Below are 19,364 nucleotides of genomic sequence, written 5' to 3' on the forward strand. Positions count from 1 at the left end.
GTTTCGTGGCTCTTGCTCGCTATGCGCGCTGTGATATTTCACGACTCGCACTCAAGATTCTGGTTTCAGCCTCACTGGCTGTTCGTTTGCACCACGTGCCCTTCTCCTCCACTTCGTCTCTCTTTCTTCCTCGAGCACTCCTTGGGGCGCCCGTATGAGGGGAGTGTTCGCCGTCTCCGCTGTCTTCCGTACTCCCAGGCAGCCACACTGTAACCGGTATTTCGTTTTCCGCAACTGCACTATAAGTGATACGTGTATACATGGAGTGCTATGGGAAAATTAACGGGAGTCTAAAAAGACCGCACTATATCCGGTCCTGCACTATCAGCGGCACACACTTGGGTATACTGTACCCAAGTGTGTTCATACGCGATTTCAATGTAACGAAATTTCACTGCAGCCGCAAACGAATACCGCCCCAATAGATGGACAGTTCCGCGGACGCCGATGGTCACATGGTTGAATTACATGCGGCTGCTTGAGCATGCGCCTCTCCAATTGCGTGCCGCATGGCAGAGAGCGACCACCGAAGCGAAGCAGCGTCTAATAAACACGAGTAGCAGTACTAGTAATAAACTCAAGACCTTCTCACCGTCCTGTTCCGTATAAGGTTCAAGAGATCCTATCGTGCCCTGCGCGACGTGCGCTGTGGGTGCGAGGGAAAGCATGCAAGAGCGACTTGAGAAGGATGGTACCGTGGTGTGCACCGTATTTCGCGCCCGAAAGGGGGATGAGCGAGCGCTTGGTAACATGATTAAGTGCATGCTGAACGGGATGGGTGGGAGAAGCGAGCGCGCATCTCTTCTATTTTAACCTGGCCGATGCGGTGGATGTGTGTGCTGCCTGCGCTCTTCATCTCGGTGGCGTCGTGGTGGCGAGTCTTTGTGGTCATCGAGTACGATCTGTTCATGTTCACATGAGCGCGCGTGACACCATGCTTCTTAAGTAGTAAGCTAAAATTTACTGACGGGGAGCTCGCTCGCGGTAATGCGAGCAAGCGCAGGCGAGAGCGGAGGCAGGTTGGCGCATGTCTCCTTTTCTAGCCCGGCCGTGGCTGACCATGGCTATCAGCGTGGCTGCGAGTCACATTTTCGAGGTAATCTCCCACGTATGCAAACACTGGGCAACCCTGTTGCACCATGCATTGCAAGATATTTAACGGACGGTTTGGGGACCAATGGACCAAGCATATTCGAGCACAGAATTGGTTTTCTTCAAAACCTGTCAAACATTCATAAAATGGTAAAACTAGCCCAAATTAGTTCAGCATACAAAAGATTCGTAAGAGATGGCAGGTACGAGTTGTGATATATGAAATATTTATTCTGTAGAAAGCATCGCAGATAAAAAACCAAGTGCAGTGCAATATGTGTGGATTGAAGGTTCAACAACCACACTACTTGCGTAGCTTTCACAGCACCCTTGCCAATTACGAAATGGAGTGAAAGAGTTCTACGTACCCGTCGGTTGCTCTCGACCAGCTGCTGCAACTGCTCGGTCATCTGTGACAGCAGGTCACCCTGACGCTGCTGCTCGGCGACAATCCGCTCGATCACATCGTTAGCACCTCTCCGTCGAGATGGCCGGCTGGCCTCGTCATCTGCCGGACGGTGGTCTACAAATGGAAAGCAAACAGCTTGATTCAATCATGCAAATTGTAAACGCATGTGCTGACAGATACAACTGCGTATATGAATTTAAAATACTGCTAAGTCATCCTTAAGGATGGTAACGCCGCATGCGAACGAGGTGCATGGAGGAATGCTCCTTCTTGGACGAGCTGGCAACTTGTACTGCGTTGGGGTGCACTTGAAAGACAAGGACCGATTCAGGCGCATGTGTCTGAATGTCTGGGGTTTTACATGCCAAAATCACAATTTGATTACCAGGTACTCCATAGTGAGGTACTCCAGATTAATTTTGACTACCTGGGATTCTTTAACGTGCGTATGTGTCGTTGTGTGCCTCACTCTGTCCTTATCTACCAAGTGCACCCCAACGCAGTATAACGTGAGGAATGCAGACACACGCAAGCACAGGACTTGCAAATGAAGGTTTAGTAGGAAAATGGTGACTATACACATAGTCCATCTAGTATCACTCAATTAAAAAAAAAAAAAAGGAAACATATGTTGGCTCAGAAAATGAAAGTGCGCGTGTCAATGAAATGTAGTCACTAGACGAGATCAGTGCACTCACCAACGCAAGGGTGGAATCGGCTCTGTCCTCCGTTAACCCTTTGAGGGTCGGAGATGTAAATATATGGTGCCATGAATAAGTCCCAAATGGTCAATGCCTCACATATATGGCGTCGCCTATACGTTTGAAAAACGCACTAATTTTTAAACTCCTTGTTGTCCAGCAAGGGCTGCCACCCTGTGAGGATACAAGGTATTCTTTTCTAGGGGCGAAGCTCCTTATAGCGGCACCCGTTCCGTCCCCGTCGTAGTAGTAGTAGTAGTGTGTAACCAGTCTGAGAAAAATGAGAAAAAAATTCCGAAGTTGTGTCCGTAGCGCGGAATCGAACCAGGGACCCCTCGCTTCCGAGCGCGTGGCGTTAGCCCACTACGCCACGAAGCGGACATGGACAAACGCACCACGATGGCTATAAATACCCAACATTAACGAAAGGCCGCGTTTCTAGCGCGTTTCTAACGCGTTTGTGCTAGCGCGTTACGGCCCGTGTAAGAAGCTGGTGTAAGACGCTGTGGCCTCTCCACCTTACCTTCAACGCGTTTCGAACGCGCTGCCCAAAGCGGTGGCAAGTCAAGTTCAAGTCGAGGAGCGTTTATGAATATGGGGGGTATACTCTCTCAGCAGTGATGTGATGGCGTTGGCAAACGCGGTGCACGTTCTGGCATGTGTAAATGACTGTGTAAGACGCTGTGGCCGCTCCCCCTTACTAGAGAGTACTGCACGTTTCTAACGCGTTTGTGCTAGCGTCCCCTTAAGCGGGAGATCCGATGATTCCCTCCGGAGCTTCGCCCACTCATCATCATTCACCTCGTGGATCTGCTGTCATTTTTTTTCACTCCATCGTCTCTTGCTTTTTATTCCACGGCTTCCTCGTACTGGCATTTCAGCAAGTGCTCTCGCATACGTGCGTGTGCAGGCATGCGACGGTTAATTTTGGTTTCATCTCGCGGGCTGTTTCCATTCATTGAGCTTGTAAAAACTGATATCTGGCTTCTAATCTTTCAAAAGGTCACCAATAGATGTTAGCTCGTTTATTGCTCACAGGAGTGCCATTACATCTGTTCACAGGCGGGCTCTGGTATATACAAACAATGCCGCCATATACGAACGATGCTACCATGCCTGCATTTCTTTTTTTGAGACTTCAGAAAACTGATTGCCCCTGTTTGGCGAGGGGACGAATAATTACAGCAAGTTTCCGACTCTGTTGATTTTTCTGATGGGCGCACAGCCATCAAGTTTTCTTGCATGCGCTCACATACACAGTTCAACTATGCTATGGGCATGCGGCCGGTTGTTCTGCTGCAAGTGAGCCGAGCAGTGACTCCTCCTAAGCAGACTACTGCCCAAGTGCCGAATCAGAATACATTTACCGTATTTACTCGATTCTAAGCACCCCCTTTTTTTTCATGATCGCGATGCCCGAAGTGAGGGAGGGTGCTTAGATTCGAAAAATCTCCGTAACAGTCGGCTCCAAGATGCGCGGCGCGCGAGCGTCAAGAGTCCGCGCAGTGAGTCCGCGCGCCTCTGCAGTCCAGCTGTGCGGCAAGATAGCGCTACAGACGGCGTGCCACCTCGGGACTGCGACGGCTCCGACTCGAAAAGAGTGAGCAAGCGCATGCAACATTCGGGTGCAAACTTTTTTCCCAATTTTTTCGCGAAAATAGAGGGGGGGGGGGGTGCTTAGAATCGCGAAAATATGGTATTTCAGTGTATCTGCTTTTTTATTCTTATTAAAAGTATTTATGCAAGCCCATCAGTATTGATCAATCACAATGCATGTTTACCTCTGAAAAAATATATTTTTGTCAATATATGGTCACGCTAAAGATTTTAAATCTGCAATAAAAAATTCGACCCTGAGGGGCCGCATTTGGTGAAAATAATTTACCCTCAAAGGGTTAAAAGCCAACAGCTCAGGCTGGCTTGCGTAGCCATGCCCGGAGAACCACAGAGATCAATTGGAACATGCGGGAGCCTGAGCGTCTCACACGCCAAGAGGGCTCATCGCAGCACCACGCGGTGGCTGCGGTATTCACGGTATCCACGCGACGCAGCAGCGTGGCCTGTGAGCCGCATGTTAGGTCATGCGTCACTTCCACTGAGCGGTAATGATGGTGCTTTTTTCTTCCCCCCCCCCCCCCCCCCCCCCAGCTTTAGTATCACAAGCGGCTATATTGGTGAGCTTTCTGTGACACTCTGGCTCGATGAAATTTGCACGGACGCTACTCTATATCTACTGTATATTAAACTCTGCTTTTTACGTGGACCAATATCTCGTAGGAGTTAGCCTTTAACAACGCATTCACGGTGGCTCTCCCAGACGTGAAAGCAATGACCTGGCTGCTGGTTTCTCCTTTCTCCATGGTAGCGTCACCAGTTGACCAAATCTCTCGGGAACCTCCTCCAGCTGCTAATCCTGTGTGTCGTCAATTCTCAATGCGGAAGGCAATGGTGCTTGTCCACATTCGACTGCAGTTTGTTTAATACATACCAAGCAGTGGCGCACCGACGGGGGGTGATTCGGGGGTTGGAACCCCCCCCTGAGGCCGACTTAACCCCCCTTTTGTTTAACCCCTTTTCTTTCCTTACGCATTGGAGTACTGCAACTAAGATGTAAGACGCGCAATCGTCTGCACACTCGCAAAAAGCGCATTTTATTGACAATTTCCCGTGAAGAAATCTAAATTACTGCTGTTTAGATGGTATTGGCAAACGGTGAACCCCCCCCTCGCAGAGATCCTGGGTGCGCTACTGATACCAAGCAGCAACACAAAGGCTAGAGAGAACATCAGAAAGGATGTTCCACATCCGCCCCTAGGCTTGTGAGTGGTGGCGCTGGCTAACACTCCCAGAGTTAGTTCTAGTTGTAAAACATAAATACCCCAGAAAGTGGATGGGAAAACGGCTCCGCGGTAGCTCAATGGTGAGAGCATCGCACGCGTAATGCGAAGACGTGGGTTCGTTCCCCACCTGCGGACAGTTGTTTTTTTATCCGTTTTCATTTCCATTAATTATCATTTCTTTAATTCAATTAGTGTGTGCAAGTAATTTCCTCTATGTTGTTCTTGGTGTCAATGTTTGTTGGCTTCTTATGATATGATTAATAAAAATCGGGCCCCTTGGTTCCCTTTCTTCTCGTTCATTACATAACGAGGTGAGGGCTCGAATCCGGCAACATTGATGCCTTCAGGTAGCATATGTGGGTTTATTGACCAGTTGCCATCACCCAAAAAGATCACGTGCTCGTGACGCCTGCGGCAGAAAGGATGTTCCACATCCGCCCCTAGGCTTGTGAGTGGTGGCGCTGGCTAACACTCCCAGAGTTAGTTCTAGTTGTAAAACATAAATACCCCAGAAAGTGGATGGGAAAACGGCTCCGCGGTAGCTCAATGGTGAGAGCATCGCACGCGTAATGCGAAGACGTGGGTTCGTTCCCCACCTGCGGACAGTTGTTTTTTCATCCGTTTTCATTTCCATTAATTATCATTTCTTTAATTCAATTAGTGTGTGCAAGTAATTTCCCCTATGTTGTTCTTGGTGTCAGTGTTTGTTGGCTTCTTATGATAACATTTGATACAGTATTTCAACATTTTAGACGTTCATGTACGCCGCCAGACAAGAATGGAATGGAAACTGCAACAAGAAGCACGCAAATAAGAGAGCAATGCAAAGCAGGTGGTGAGCATCAACTTACGCAGCACACTACTCGTTCCTGGCTGCTCCTTTAGTGAAACCCGGGGGGCTTGCGCTGGGGGGTCTTCTGGGCACGTGGAGCTGTCCTCCCCCTGCAATATGGAATAAGCGTAAGCACTCAAGCTCCAACACGGCATTGGTGCGATGACTTATAAGGCAAACAAGAAACTGCACAAATACTTACAACCTAAAATTACATACTGGAAAAGAAAAAAAAAAAAAAAAACATGAAATCATTTTGTACAAGTCGAGCATCCTTTCAATACTTGCGATTTTTCAGAAACACAAATTATTGGTAGAGAAAATCCCTCTACCCTCACAGATCATAACTACTGCTCTTGCAGTACTTTTGTGTACTTCTGCCCTTTCAGTGGGGCCAAGGTGAACATAAACCATGAGAAGTTGAGCCATTACTTGCATTGAAATGCTACATCAGACTTGCCTATTCAAAAACAGTTAACACTGCTGCCATAGTCTAACCCATCACAAAGAGGTGGTAGGAATTGTCGAGTTGGCAGCCCTCATCTTGATGTGCTGTGTTCTTTGTGGCATGCCAAGCCTTTACTGATGGCAATGCTGTCCTCTAAGCCATTTGGCACTGCAGAGCTATAATCTAAGCATTTATATCAACTTTATACTTTTTGGGAATGTCACTTTATGGTACTCAACATTGCAATGTTTCACAAACTGTACCGCACGCTCCTTGCACGTAAAGGGATGGCATTCAGCAAGCTGGGAGTTGGGAATTGCTTGTACAATATTTTATTTTGATACAAGAGTAGGGTCCAAACGCAATGGACCTTAGTTTTTACTATGTGACACACCCAGTGCAGTACACATCCAGACGGCCACACAGCAAAGGACATGGATCGCTCTACTGCACTGTATGGGCATGTGCACGCACACCGGAATTTACACCCATTTCACACCCCACCGCACGACCATGGGAGGCACTGCTACCCAGCTCTGACCAGAAAGACCAGCTCGACTTGGTCCAATGGGTGCGACGGGCAGCCAATGCTACAGGACTTCTGGAAAGAGAGGCCCTCCCATTGCCAAGCTGAATCCAAATTCTTTGAATAAACGCTTCTTCTCTCTCTCCAAATACTTAATTGTAATGCTCAATAAGTGCCTCTCTTTAAGCTAGCTGCAGTACTTATTTAGAGCAACGAATAAGGACATTTGAGCAGCCTGTGTTCAGACTTCGAATGGTAAGATATCAGGCCACTGGCAAAGCTTACACAGCAGGTGAGTCTGGAATCGATACTTCGTGCTCTTGTGAGTGAAAACACCACAATGAGAAGATTATATCAGAATATGCTGCACATACACTCACTAATAAAAGCAGCCGGCTGCAGAAAACAAAAACAAAAAGTTGTACACGATATGTTAGTATAACACAATAATCAAGACAATGCGCACTTCCAAGCATATGCTGACACTTTAGGCATTGCATTGTTAGAGCAGCGTAGCTGTCAATTAAAATTTGACAATCCAGCAGAGGCCCCTGTGTCCTCAATGCTGCTTTCATGCGAGATTGTCTAGCTGAGTTTACCAAAACCCACATTTTGTGTTGCTTGATTCAGGAAGTGCGAGAGGCACTGGAAGCCAGTTCTGACGATACCTCTGGTAGAATTTTTATTTTTAGACACTCCCCAACACGCCGAATATTACCAAATTTGATCAGAATAGTGCAGCCTTGATTCCATACGATGCAAGGCGTTGCTCGTGGAAGAGTTACAACTGCAATATAACACGTCAAAAAGCTTTCAACCAAATTTATATTCATTTCCTTGGGCATGGCAAGGAAAGAGTTAAAGCAATTGTGTGCTGCCTCAAGTGCCGAGCCTCAGCCAGCACATAACTTAGACAAACAGCACTGGAGGGCTACTTGCGAAATATGCCATACTGCGCTCACATCATACTACATTATGAAAAGGGCAATTTCACAACTCTCTTTTTGCATATTTAATGAATACGCAGAGCCGATGGCATATCAACCGCAACGCGCCTTTCCAGTAAACTGTGCCAGGAGAGCACGTCACATTCCTGAAATGGCACACGGAATAAAATGTCGCAGTTTCACCCGAAAGGCGAAGCATCAATTGCGATAGCAACTTATTAGAGAGCTATACGGAGTAAGGATAGTAGTATTATCAGCTGTATAAACTTGGACATGCAGCAGCACCAGCAACGCGCAGAACTGTTGTCGACGCCGTTGACGTTTTGCCCGCGTTCGCGCCGAATGCGCGTGGCGTTGGAAGTCTTTACCACTTTCTCGCCTCGCAACGTTTTTATATAAATACGCATTTGGTGCCGCAGCTAAACGTCGCCTCCCCTCCCTCCCGTCCCCCCCACGGCCTTTTGCGCGATGGAAGAAGTCGCGTTTGCTCTATATTGTCACGCGCTAAGGCAAGAGCAATCAACAGTACCAGCAGCCAGACACGAAGAATGCCAGACACGAAGTGACGGTTCTCCAGCTGGCGCGGGATCTTCGACTTCGTTGTCTTCTTCGTCGTTCTTGCTGGGCATGCAATGCTGATCGTTTGCTGGCAATGCCACCCGGTGTTTTGAGCCAGCAAACGATCAGCATTGCATGCCCAGTAAGAACGGCGAAGAAGACGACGAAGTCGAAGATCCTGCGCCAGCTGGAGAACCGTCCCTTTTTGTCTGGCATTCTTTGTGTCTGGCTGCTGGTACTGTTGATTGCTCTTGCCTTAGCGCGTGACAAACTGGTGGAGGCGCTGGGTCACGACCGCTGGATAAAAAAAAAGGTGCGGCCTGCCGCGTCGGGCGCGCTGCAATGGGAGCGAATGTGACGGCCGTAGTTGCATTGTCGGCCGCTTGGCTGGGCCGAACGGCGCTAGTCATCGGCAATGGAACGCTTCGGCTTGCACGCACGACGGCGTTCCAAGCGCGTTCCTGACGCATTTGCTATGCCGATGCCAGACAATAGCCCCCGACGAGTGGCGCCGCGGCGGATCACACCGTTTTCGATGCACGTGGCAGGCCGCACCTTTTTTTTTATCCAGCGGCCGTGGCTGGGTAATCTAATCTATGCACCAAGCCCCTCCGAGCAGCAGGAGCTCCAGTCCTGTACCGGTTGTTACGCCTATACACCGTGCCAGCAGGAGGATCCGTGGACAAGCCCCCGAGTTTGGACTTCTCCCAGAGACAATGGCAGCTCCGACCAACCCAACCGGTATGGAAGGCACTATGCCGATTCAGTGTACGTTAATCCATCCGCAAACGCCGAATCCCTTCCACGGTGCCATGCATGAGGATGTTGAAGATTGGCTGGTGCACTATGAACGTGTTGCCTCGTTCAAATAGTGGGACGATGCAGACAAACTGAAAAACGTATATTTCAGCCTCAATGATGGCGCACGTGTTTGGCATGAGACCCGTGCAGATGCCCTAACTTCCTGGGAAGAATTCAAACGCTGTCTTTTTGAGACGTATGCGAGCCCTGATCGCCGAGAACAAGCTGAGCGTGATCTCCAGTCCCGTATACAAATGCCGAACGAAGGTGTCGCAATGTATGTCGAGGACATGACGCAGCCTCTTTCGACGAGCCGACCCCCGCATGTCGGAAGAAAAAAAGGTGCGGTACCTGATGCAGCGGAGTGAAAGAGCAGCTGTTCGGCAGTCTCGTGCGCAGTCCTCCGAAGACTGTGTGAGAATTTGTTTCCGAGGCTGTCACCATGGAACAGACTCTTCGGCAGCGGGCACCATCATACGAACGCCAAGTGAACGCTGCCTCACCTACGGACTTCTTCAGAGCTCTCAGGGGCCACGTCGATTTCTTTCAAGAGCTCATCTGTTTCGTAATCCGCGAAGAACTCCAGAAACTGTCGGTACCCTCACAGCCGACGCTCAGCTCTTTGTCTAGCGTTGTCCGTGACGAAGTGCATCATGCACTAAGAGAACCACCCTTCAACACAGAAGCTCAACCGCTAAGAACTGACAGCCCCCGTATGTCATATTCGCAAGCTTTGTGGCAACCTGCCCCACCTTCCTCCCCGCTTTGCGCCACGGTCCCCGGCCATACTACAGCCCGACCAAGCGGCCTCGTATTACCACGACCACCGACAGGCCCCAAGGAAATCAGACGTGTGGCGGGCACCTGATCGCCGTCCCCTTTGCTTTCACTGTGGCGAAGCTGGGCATGTCTACCGACAGTGCTCATATCGAGAGCTCAGACTACGCAGATTTTCAGCAAACTCACCGCGACCTCGGTTCGGCCAGCGTCCTCCTGCAATTGAAGAATACGTTGCCCAGCAGCGCGGATCCTCATCAGCTCGACACCAGTCACGCTCCCCTTCGCCGCGGCGATTTACTCAGACTCTCCGTACGTATTCGAGCGTGGCGCAGGGTTGATCGCCCAGCCCGCGCCGGGAAAACTAACCACAGCGGCCTTCGGGGGCGAGGCCGCTCTGTCTGGACGTGCTCAAGGACCCCTGCTGACGCGTATGCAGACCGACGATACATTGACGACAACAGTACCTGTTGATTACGGAAGATGAATTTCCTTGAATATTCCTGTATCGCTCGACGGTCGTGAATTGACTGCTTTAGTGGACACTGGAGCGGATTTTTCAATAATCAGCGACAAACTGGCCACCCTTCTAAAGAAAGTGACGCCGCCTTGGAATCAAGCGCCAGTTCATACAGCTGGAAGGCACATCGTCACACCAGTCAGCATGTGCACGGCACGAATAGAGATTCGCGGCTCTATGTTTGTTGCCAGCTTGAGCATTCTCCCTCAGTGTTCTCGAGACCTCATCATCGGCATGGACTTTCTCAGAGAGCACGGAGCTACCATCGACATTCAACAACGCCTCATCACTTTCTCAACAAAGAGCGCCGCAGCGAGGACCAACACCATCCACCCTCAAGCACCTCTTTGTGTCATCGACGACGCTGTCACGTTACCACCGCATGCAAGTATCGTGGTTCAAGTGGCATGTGACAGCATGTTACACGTGCCCTGTCGCCTCCCCTACCTCCCTCCCGTCCCCCCACGGCCTTTCGCGCGACGGAAAAAGTCGCGTTTGCTCTATATATATGGTGATTGTAAAGGAGGAAAGAGACGCTTAATTCTGCAGCCCTTCAGGGAGCACGGCGCAGAACGCGCGTTTGTTCTCCGCCATGCATTCGCTCCCCGTGAAAGCGCACGTCCCTCGCGCCCTTTCACTCGCACATGCAGCGTCCAGCGCGCGGCGACGATTTTATCGCCGCTGACGTCATACGGAACCTCACGGCGACGGTAAAAATCCTCTTTGAGTGTCCATATAATTGCTATCGCAATAAAACGTGATCACGAAGTAAGGCTGTCGCCGCGGCTCTGTGCTGCCAACCAAATGTGGGGAAATTTATGGTTTCAGAGACAACGGGGCCAAATTTACGGAAATGTCACATTACAAAAAAAAAAGAAGAAAAAAAAAGCGAGCTTTGTTTCGTGTGCCAAAAGGAGGCGTTGCCGGAGCTATTTTCGTGGCGCTGATGCTAGTCGCTCGTGTCGTTCTGCAATCGAAAATTCTCATTACTGCATGCAGCGAGAGACACGGCGTACCTCGGGCTCATCCTCTTCGTCACCTTCCTCGAAAAAGTTTGGCCCGGACTTCGCGCCGCTCGGTGCAGTGCCGACAAGGGAGAGGATGCGGCCGCCCAGTCCCGGTAGTTGGATGATGTCGCTCGTCGACCTGCGAAGAACAAGGCGCCAAGCCATCAGCACGCTCCCGTCACCCGCACACACGTCTTAACATTCACGACGTTTATAGCTTACTTGTTCACTGCCGCTAAACGTGCCGCCTCAGACCTGTACTTGAAACATCGTTTTGCCCAAGTGTTGCGCCACCGGTTGACATGTTTTCTCGCGGGCCCCATGGCGTTCAGTGTCCGCGTAATGGAGGCCCACAGCTCGTTTTTTTTAGATGAAGGCACTCGCGTCCAGAGCTCCGAAGTGCAATTTGCTAGGTATGGGTGCTGCTCAATAAAAGAGACGAGGGCCTCCTCTTGGGCTGGCGATATACGTGGTCCTTTTAGCGCCATATTTTTAACGCTGGTACCCTTTATAGCCGAAGCCGGTAAGATCGGATAACAGTTGGATTCATTTGTGGATTTATCAAAATTAGAGTGTACTCTAATCAAAATCAAACCAGTGCATCACGTTCCTCGCTTTTATCAAAGAAACGAGCTGCTTATGCCCAACTCGGGGATAATTTTTTTATTGTTATATATTTTGCCCGTCCGTGAATAGCAATGGCGTGTCGTCTGCTACGGCACTTTCAGTAGGTGACCGTAATAAAGCGAGGGATTCTGGGATGCGCCGTCTGCTCGCTGTTTCCGGTTCGAGGAAGCGCAGCCGCCGCCACCACTTTGCCGTTGAAGCCTATTCCGATGCGCTTGCAGTCCGGCTTTGTCACATTCGAAGATTACCCGATTGTAGGCGCCTAGCAAAACCATAGTCGGCTGTTCAGCCGTTGGCTGCTCAAATTCAAGAGTTAAAGGTAAACTCGTGTAACTACTGCCTTGCAGCATCCCTTGCTGAGTCAGCTGTGCACAAGCATCAGAGGCATGCCACTTCCAAAACTGTAACAAGGCAGAGATCACCCGTGAACAAAAAGAAAATGAACGTATACAGTGTCACTTATCAGGCGGCGATGAGCTGTGTAAGGGCCGACACGGAATGATTCCCGAAGATATTTCTTTCTCTAACATTAACTCAAGCAACAATAACTATTTCAGTACTCGCATGCACATATAGTGGTATTATGAAGCATGGTTTTACGGCGCAAATTTAAACAGGACACAGCGAGATACATATATAATTCTCGTAACCAACTAGCCCACCTTAGTTCCTTGAACAGAGATGATGCGCTGGCCGTAATATGTCGGCGATACGGATCATTTCTCCATCTTGATGACAAAAAAGCGATAACTTCTAACTACGTACCACTTGAAATGAACCTCGAGTTTCGACCAAGAAATGCCGTTGACAGCGCGCAGTTTTCAAACATTTTCAGCACATCATTTTCTAATTATGCTAGCTGCGCCGTTACTGACGATATCGGTTGCAGCGACGATCACAGGGCAGTATTTACCAGGCTACTATAGCCATCGCCTCAGCGCCCGATTTTCTAAGTAATGCTTCTGTACGCTTGATAAATTATCGGATAAAGTTAGCTTTTTCATCTGTCTGATGACTGACCCACAGGCAGAGCAGTCAGTGACGGTGCGTCCAAGCAGCGGCAAATGTCGCAGAGCTAAACCTAGCTGTCAAAAACAAAAAAGGCTGCCGAAACAAAAGCCAGAGTTCGTTTATGAATAAAAGCGTATTCTTGCCTTTTTTGGCTCGTCATCGTCGCGCCCAGAGTGAACTGTAACCTAGAAATCAGCTGCATGAATGATACGACATTGCTTGTCAACAAAGTGGACGGAAAGCTTCGCACGACTGACAGTTGAAACCACGTAGCGAAACACGTGCACCGGGTTCTAGTAACGTTGGCCGCGCCGTCCGTTGAACCGGAAGCTGCTAGCAGACGGCGCGCCCCACAATTCCCTGCGATTGCTCGTTTTACGGATCACCTGTTCGAAGCCCAGCTCTGTGGTGCTCTACCTATTCAGCATACTGGCAATCAGGCGCGGATCCAGGGGGGATGTCCGGTTGTCCTATATATATATATATATATATATTGTACCGGAGCACATCGGCACCAGCTCTGTGCCAGCGAGTGTGTGGAAGAAGACGTTGACGATCGTGTGGTTCGCGCTAGGTCGGTTTTCAACGAGCCAGCTTGTTTAACCGCTTCATCTAGTCTACCTGCAAAATACTCTTGTTGCATTTGGTGGAGGTGCGGGGTACGGTAGGGCTTCAGCAACTTGCGTCTGAATAACCCGGCGAAGCGACTGGTCCAGTGGGGGGAGAGGCTCAGTGACCGATGCCACAAGAGAGAGCTGACGTGCCACTTCCTCGCGTACGTATTGCTGAATTTGAGGCAGCAACGAGGTGTAATCAATACTAGCGGTGCTGGGAGCCAAATCTGAAACGTCAGCCGTTTGCATTCCAGGGCGACGTGTGGAGATGCGCTGTTTACGCAGCTCGTCAAAACTTTGGCAAAGTTCAATAACTTCAGTAACGCTTTGTGGGTTTTTGGCCACGAGCATATGAAAGGCGTCATCGTCGATGCCTTTCATTATGTGTTTGATTCTGTCAGGTTCCGACATGGACGCATTCGCCCGCCTACAGAGGCCGATGACATCCTCAATGTAGCTGGTGAAGGTCTCACCAATTTGTTGAGACCGTCCGCGGAGGCTGTGTTCAGCGCGAAGCTTGCGCACCGCTGGCCGGCCGAAAAACGAAACGAGGGTCTCTTTGAAAGCTGACCAGGTGGTAAAATCAGCTTCATGGTTCTTGAACCACAGGTGGGCCACGCCGGTAAAATAAAAGATGGCGTGAGTCAGCTTGTCGCGGTCATCCCACTTGTTGTTTGCACTAACACGTTCATACTCGGCCAGCCAGTCTTCCACGTCGTGATCGTCAGTGCCACTGAAGACTGGAGGATCACGCATACGAAGCACCCCAGAGCACACGACAGGTGTGGGAGCGGGAGAAGCTCGCGAGGGGCCGGCGTCCTCGGTCATCGTGAAGGCAGATGGTAGCGTACGGCTGCGGAGTTCCAGGACGCTGAAGGGGACTACCCAGCACTTCCACCAAGCGGACCGTCCAAAAACGGCTTTTGTGACCCCTGACGGGTTATACGAATTTAATGTGATGCCCTTCGGCCTGTGTAATGCGCCTGCAACTTTCGAGAGGATGATGGACACTATCCTCCGGGGACTTAAGTGGCGTACCTGTCTTTGCTACTTAGACGACATAGTTGTCTTCTCTCCCAATTTTGAATCTCATCTCGATCGCCTCGAGCAAGTTCTTGAGTGTCTCACGGCCGCTGGTTTGCAATTAAACTTGAAAAAATGCCATTTTGGTGCCAGGCAGCTTACGATTCTCGGCCACGTCGTTTCACAAGAGGGAATCCTACCAGACCCTGCCAAACTGCGAGCCGTTGCTGAGTTTCCCAAGCCAACCACTCTTAAAGAGCTCCGTAGCTTCATCGGCTTGTGCTCTTATTTTCGGCGTTTCATCCGTAATTTCGCCTCTATCATCGCCCCCTTGACTCAGCTACTTGCCAGCAGCGCTGACCTCTCGGCATGGAATCCCGATTGCGACGAGTCATTTACTACGCTCCGCCGGCTCCTTACGTCCCCTCCAGTACTGCGCCACTTCGATCCCAATGCGCCTACTGAAGTTCACACGGACGCTAGCGGTGTCGGTCTTGGTGCCATCCTCGCCCAACGCAAAGACGGCTATGACGAGTATGTCGTTGCATATGCCAGCCGTACCCTAACAAAGGCAGAGTCGAACTATTCTGTAACGGAAAAGGAATGCTTGGCAATTATTTGGGCAATCAGCAAATTCCGTACTTACCTTTACGGACGCCAGTTTGACGTTGTGACTGACCACCATGCCTTATGCTGGTTGTCATCTATGAAAGACCCCACTGGCCGCCTCGCACGTTGGGCTTTACGCCTTCAAGAGTATGACATACGTGTCATTTATCGCTCGGGACGCAAGCATTCAGACGCCGATGCCCTATCCCGTTCTCCGCTGCCTCCTGACCTACTTTGCTTACGAACTTCCACCTGCGATTCGTCGTCCCTCAGCATCACCGACATGCCGGCCGAGCAACGCAAGGATCCCTGGATCGCTTCTCTGCTTGACGTTCTCTCTCACCGTTCACTTGCATCTGTTTCACGCACCATTCGTCGTCAAGCGCATCACTTTGTCGTTCGTGACGGCTTGTTGTACCGGCGCAATTACCTAACCGATGGCCGCAGGTGGCTGCTTGTTATCCCCCGTCATCTGCGCTCGGACATATGCACCGCCTACCACGACGATCCTCAATGCGGCCACGCTGGCGTATTCAAGACCTACTCCCGCTTACGCCTGAGGTATTACTGGCGCGGCATGTATCGATACATTCGCCAGTACGTGCGATCATGCCTTTCGTGCCAACGCCGCAAGACTCCCCCTCATAGCACCGCTGGTCCTCTACAACCTTTACCGTGCCCTACACGACCATTTGACCGTGTTGGCATTGATCTTTACGGTCCCCTCCCGAACACTCCTGCGGGCAACCGGTGGATCATTGTCGCCGTCGACCATCTCACACGGTACGCTGAAACATCTGCGCTGCCAGCTGCCACCGCGATAGACGTCGCTCGCTTCCTTCTTCGCCGCCTCATTTTGCGACACGGTGCGCCCCGTGAATTATTAAGCGATCGTGGCCGCGTCTTTCTCTCAAACGCTATTGAGGCACTGCTCCAAGAATGCCGCATCGTTCACCGCACCACCTCTGCGTACCATCCTCAAACAAACGGCATGACGGAGCGTTTCAACCGTACCCTTGGAGATATGCTTGCGATGTACGTGTCCGATGATCACTCCAATTGGGACCAGGTGCTCCCCTTCGTCACGTACGCCTATAACTCTGCGCCACAAGCTACCACCGGCTTCTCCCCTTTCTTTCTTCTATATGGACGTGAACCATCATGTTCAATGGACACCATTCTCCCCTACCGACCCGATGTCTCTGAAGCCACGCCCGTTTCCGAAGCGGCTGCTTATGCTGAAGAGTGTCGTCAACTGGCTCGCTCGTTTACCGCGCAAGACCAATGTCGCCAAAAATCTCGCCATGACGAATCTGCATCTAGCGCCCACTATTCCCCGGGAATGCTAGTTTGGCTCTGGGTCCCATCCACTACTCCCGGCCTTTCGACCAAGCTTCTCTCGAATTACCACGGTCCCTACCGAGTAGTAGAGCAAACATCTCCCGTCAACTACATCATCGAGCCGCTCGAGCCATCTTCCGACCACCGCTGCCGAGGGCGTGAAATAGTTCACGTCACTCGGCTGAAACCGTTCTACGACCCTCCTGTGCTGTCATTCCCCTAAGTCGCCAGGTTGGCTCCTTTCTGCGCGGGGAGTGATTGTACCGGAGCACATCGGCACCAGCTCTGTGCCAGCGAGTGTGTGGAAGAAGACGTTGACGATCGTGTGGTTCGCGCTAGGTCGGTTTTCAACGAGCCAGCTTGTTTAACCGCTTCATCTAGTCTACCTGCAAAATACTCTTGTTGCAATATATATATATATATATATATATATATATATATATATATATATATATATATATATATATATATGGCAACCAGCATTCTTCAAAAGTATTTTTCGCGAGTACCAGTGGTATCAGCCATGTAGAAGTAAAGCTAGCTCGCTCACAGTTGTATTCCGTAGGAGTGTGGTGTCGCGAAGTTAGCGTAGTTATTTTTTCTCATGAACACCTTGGACCTGCTGGCGCCTGCCGTGCCTTACTCGTCCCGTCGGTGGCGTCGAATGAACCAGGGGACGTCCCTTTTGCCAAACACGCCGAGGTCCGCTCGAGCGCCTTCACGCCTGATTAACTTAGTTTTCCCCTGGGGTGTCAACGGTTGCCTCATTGGCTGTCATCGGTTCCGCAACCAACCTGCTTAATGAAAGAGATCTCTTGCTGAAGTGTTCATATATAAATAATAACAACTAACAGCTAAACTAAGAACTACGCATAGGCAACTTTTTTTAACTGTAGCACTCATTGGGATCACAGTTACACGTTGACAATATCCAGTACGAGCGCAGTGCCGTTCGTACGCTACAAGTTTTTCATTCTAACTTCGCAGTTTTATTGCCGCACATTAAGCATAGGAGGCTCGAGCCCACCGGATCCGTTTATCTGAGTGGGCGTTCTCGTGGAGCGGGCGAAGCCTCGAGCCGCGGCTGCGAAGTGGGGGAGCGTGACGTCACCGGCCAGCGCCAGCGCGCGGGCCTAGGATGGCGTCGCGTGGTTAGAGAAACGGGAGCAGATGCGCGCCTTGTGTAAAAGGATGACGTCGCGTGGGAAACAAAACATGAAGACGCTGGCTCGCGCTCTCGCCTACTACACCACATCGTTATTCTTGTAGGTGGCGTCGTGAGTCTTCATATACGCGGTGATTCCCATACCGTAAACAACCAGCGTAGTGGCTGCTGCGTTGGGGCGGACCGTTACGCCCGTATTCAAGAACGTTCCTCTAGTCAACACACCACCACGACTCAAGAGAGAAGACGTCACCGCCATCCCTCCACAGAAGTGGTCACTGAGTTTCATGATCATTCACGGGAATTCATGAGAATTGTCGCGTCTTTATTCTCGATTATTCTGCGCAGTACGACAATTGAAATTTGGAGTCTGTATCTCGGAGCACGGACACGCTAGAATAATTCTTCCGACTGATACTGTGTAGAAACTCGACTGTCTCTAAGTTTTCAATGCAAACATAACAACTTACTGCAGTTAACAAAAAATAATTGTTCAATTTTAGTTAATCGGGCTGCTCACAGCGATAATTATCATCTCACTTTGTGCCCCCCTAGCCATATAACTTATTTGCACAGGTGGTCTTCGCGTGCCTTCCAGTGCCTAACCTTAAGAAAACCATAAAACTTAGTTTTGAACACCCTGTATTATCAGGCGCAGCCGCCAAGCACATGGCTGTATTGGGTAACGTCCTTTTCCTATAAGCTCGGAGAAACCGATACCTGGCTTCGCTACAGGTCTTCTTCTTCTTTCCGGGGTTTTACGTGTCAAAACCACATCTGATTATGAGGCACGCCGTAGTGGAAGGCTCCGGCTTAATTTTGACCACCTGGGGTTCTTTAACCTGCACTACAACGCAAGAACACTGGGCGTTTTTGCATTTCGCCTCCATTGAAATGCGGCCGCCGCGGCCGGTATTTGATCCCGCGATCTCGTGCTCAACGCCTGAGCTGACAGAGCCACCACGGAGGGCTACAGGTGTTGCTTTAGCCGTATAAAACGCGGGTTTATCGTGAGAAAAAACGGTAAATTTCGGTAAATAAGAAAGGCTACTCATCATCATCATCATCATCATCATCATCATCATCATTGACAGAAGCTGACCCCCCCCCCCCCCCCCCTCAGAAAAAACCTGGATCCGCCCCTGCTGGCAATGCATACTCTGTTGCCTAGTTACTGCTGAATAATGTTGAGCAGGCAAGGCGCCGGTCGCCTTTCTCTGAGTGGAACAGTGGCACTATATGCGCGCTGACTATATACAGAAAAAAAAAGAATAAAAGGATGGAAATTAGTAGGTTAGTGCCCTTAGCAAAGCGTAATTGACTTGGGGTGCTTTAAACGTGGAGTTAAAATGAAATATACATTAGAGACGTCACTTCTATACAGGTACGTAAAATGTTTCGCAGATACACCCGCGTAGCGCTCGTAGTAACTACCACCGGAGTCGACTGCGCTAGCGGATATAGTGCGATATTTGACAGTTTTAGAATAAGGGCCCCAAAGAAATAGCGTCGACGC

General features: G+C 50.2%; 1 protein-coding gene across 3 annotated transcripts in view; it reads right to left on the reverse strand.

The window, feature by feature from the left end:
- Positions 1–11,976, reverse strand: part of LOC119450704 (uncharacterized) — a 31,264-nt gene extending 19,288 nt beyond the window's left edge. The window contains exons 1-4 of one of the 3 annotated variants that reach the window (XM_037714229.2): positions 11,681–11,976; positions 11,468–11,597; positions 5,894–5,984; positions 1,461–1,615 (exon numbers count right to left, since the gene is read on the reverse strand). In XM_037714229.2, coding sequence (XP_037570157.2) covers positions 1,461–1,615; positions 5,894–5,984; positions 11,468–11,597; positions 11,681–11,946 — 642 coding nt within the window. In that variant the 5' untranslated portion in view covers positions 11,947–11,976. The remainder of the gene's footprint in view (positions 1–1,460; positions 1,616–5,893; positions 5,985–11,467; positions 11,598–11,680) is intronic. The other 2 variants (XM_049666156.1, XM_049666157.1) reach the window with 2 other exon arrangements.
- Between the last annotated feature and the right edge of the window lie 7,388 nt (positions 11,977–19,364).

The sequence above is a fragment of the Dermacentor silvarum genome, chromosome 4, assembly GCF_013339745.2.
Source record: "Dermacentor silvarum isolate Dsil-2018 chromosome 4, BIME_Dsil_1.4, whole genome shotgun sequence".
NCBI lineage: Eukaryota > Metazoa > Arthropoda > Arachnida > Ixodida > Ixodidae > Dermacentor > Dermacentor silvarum.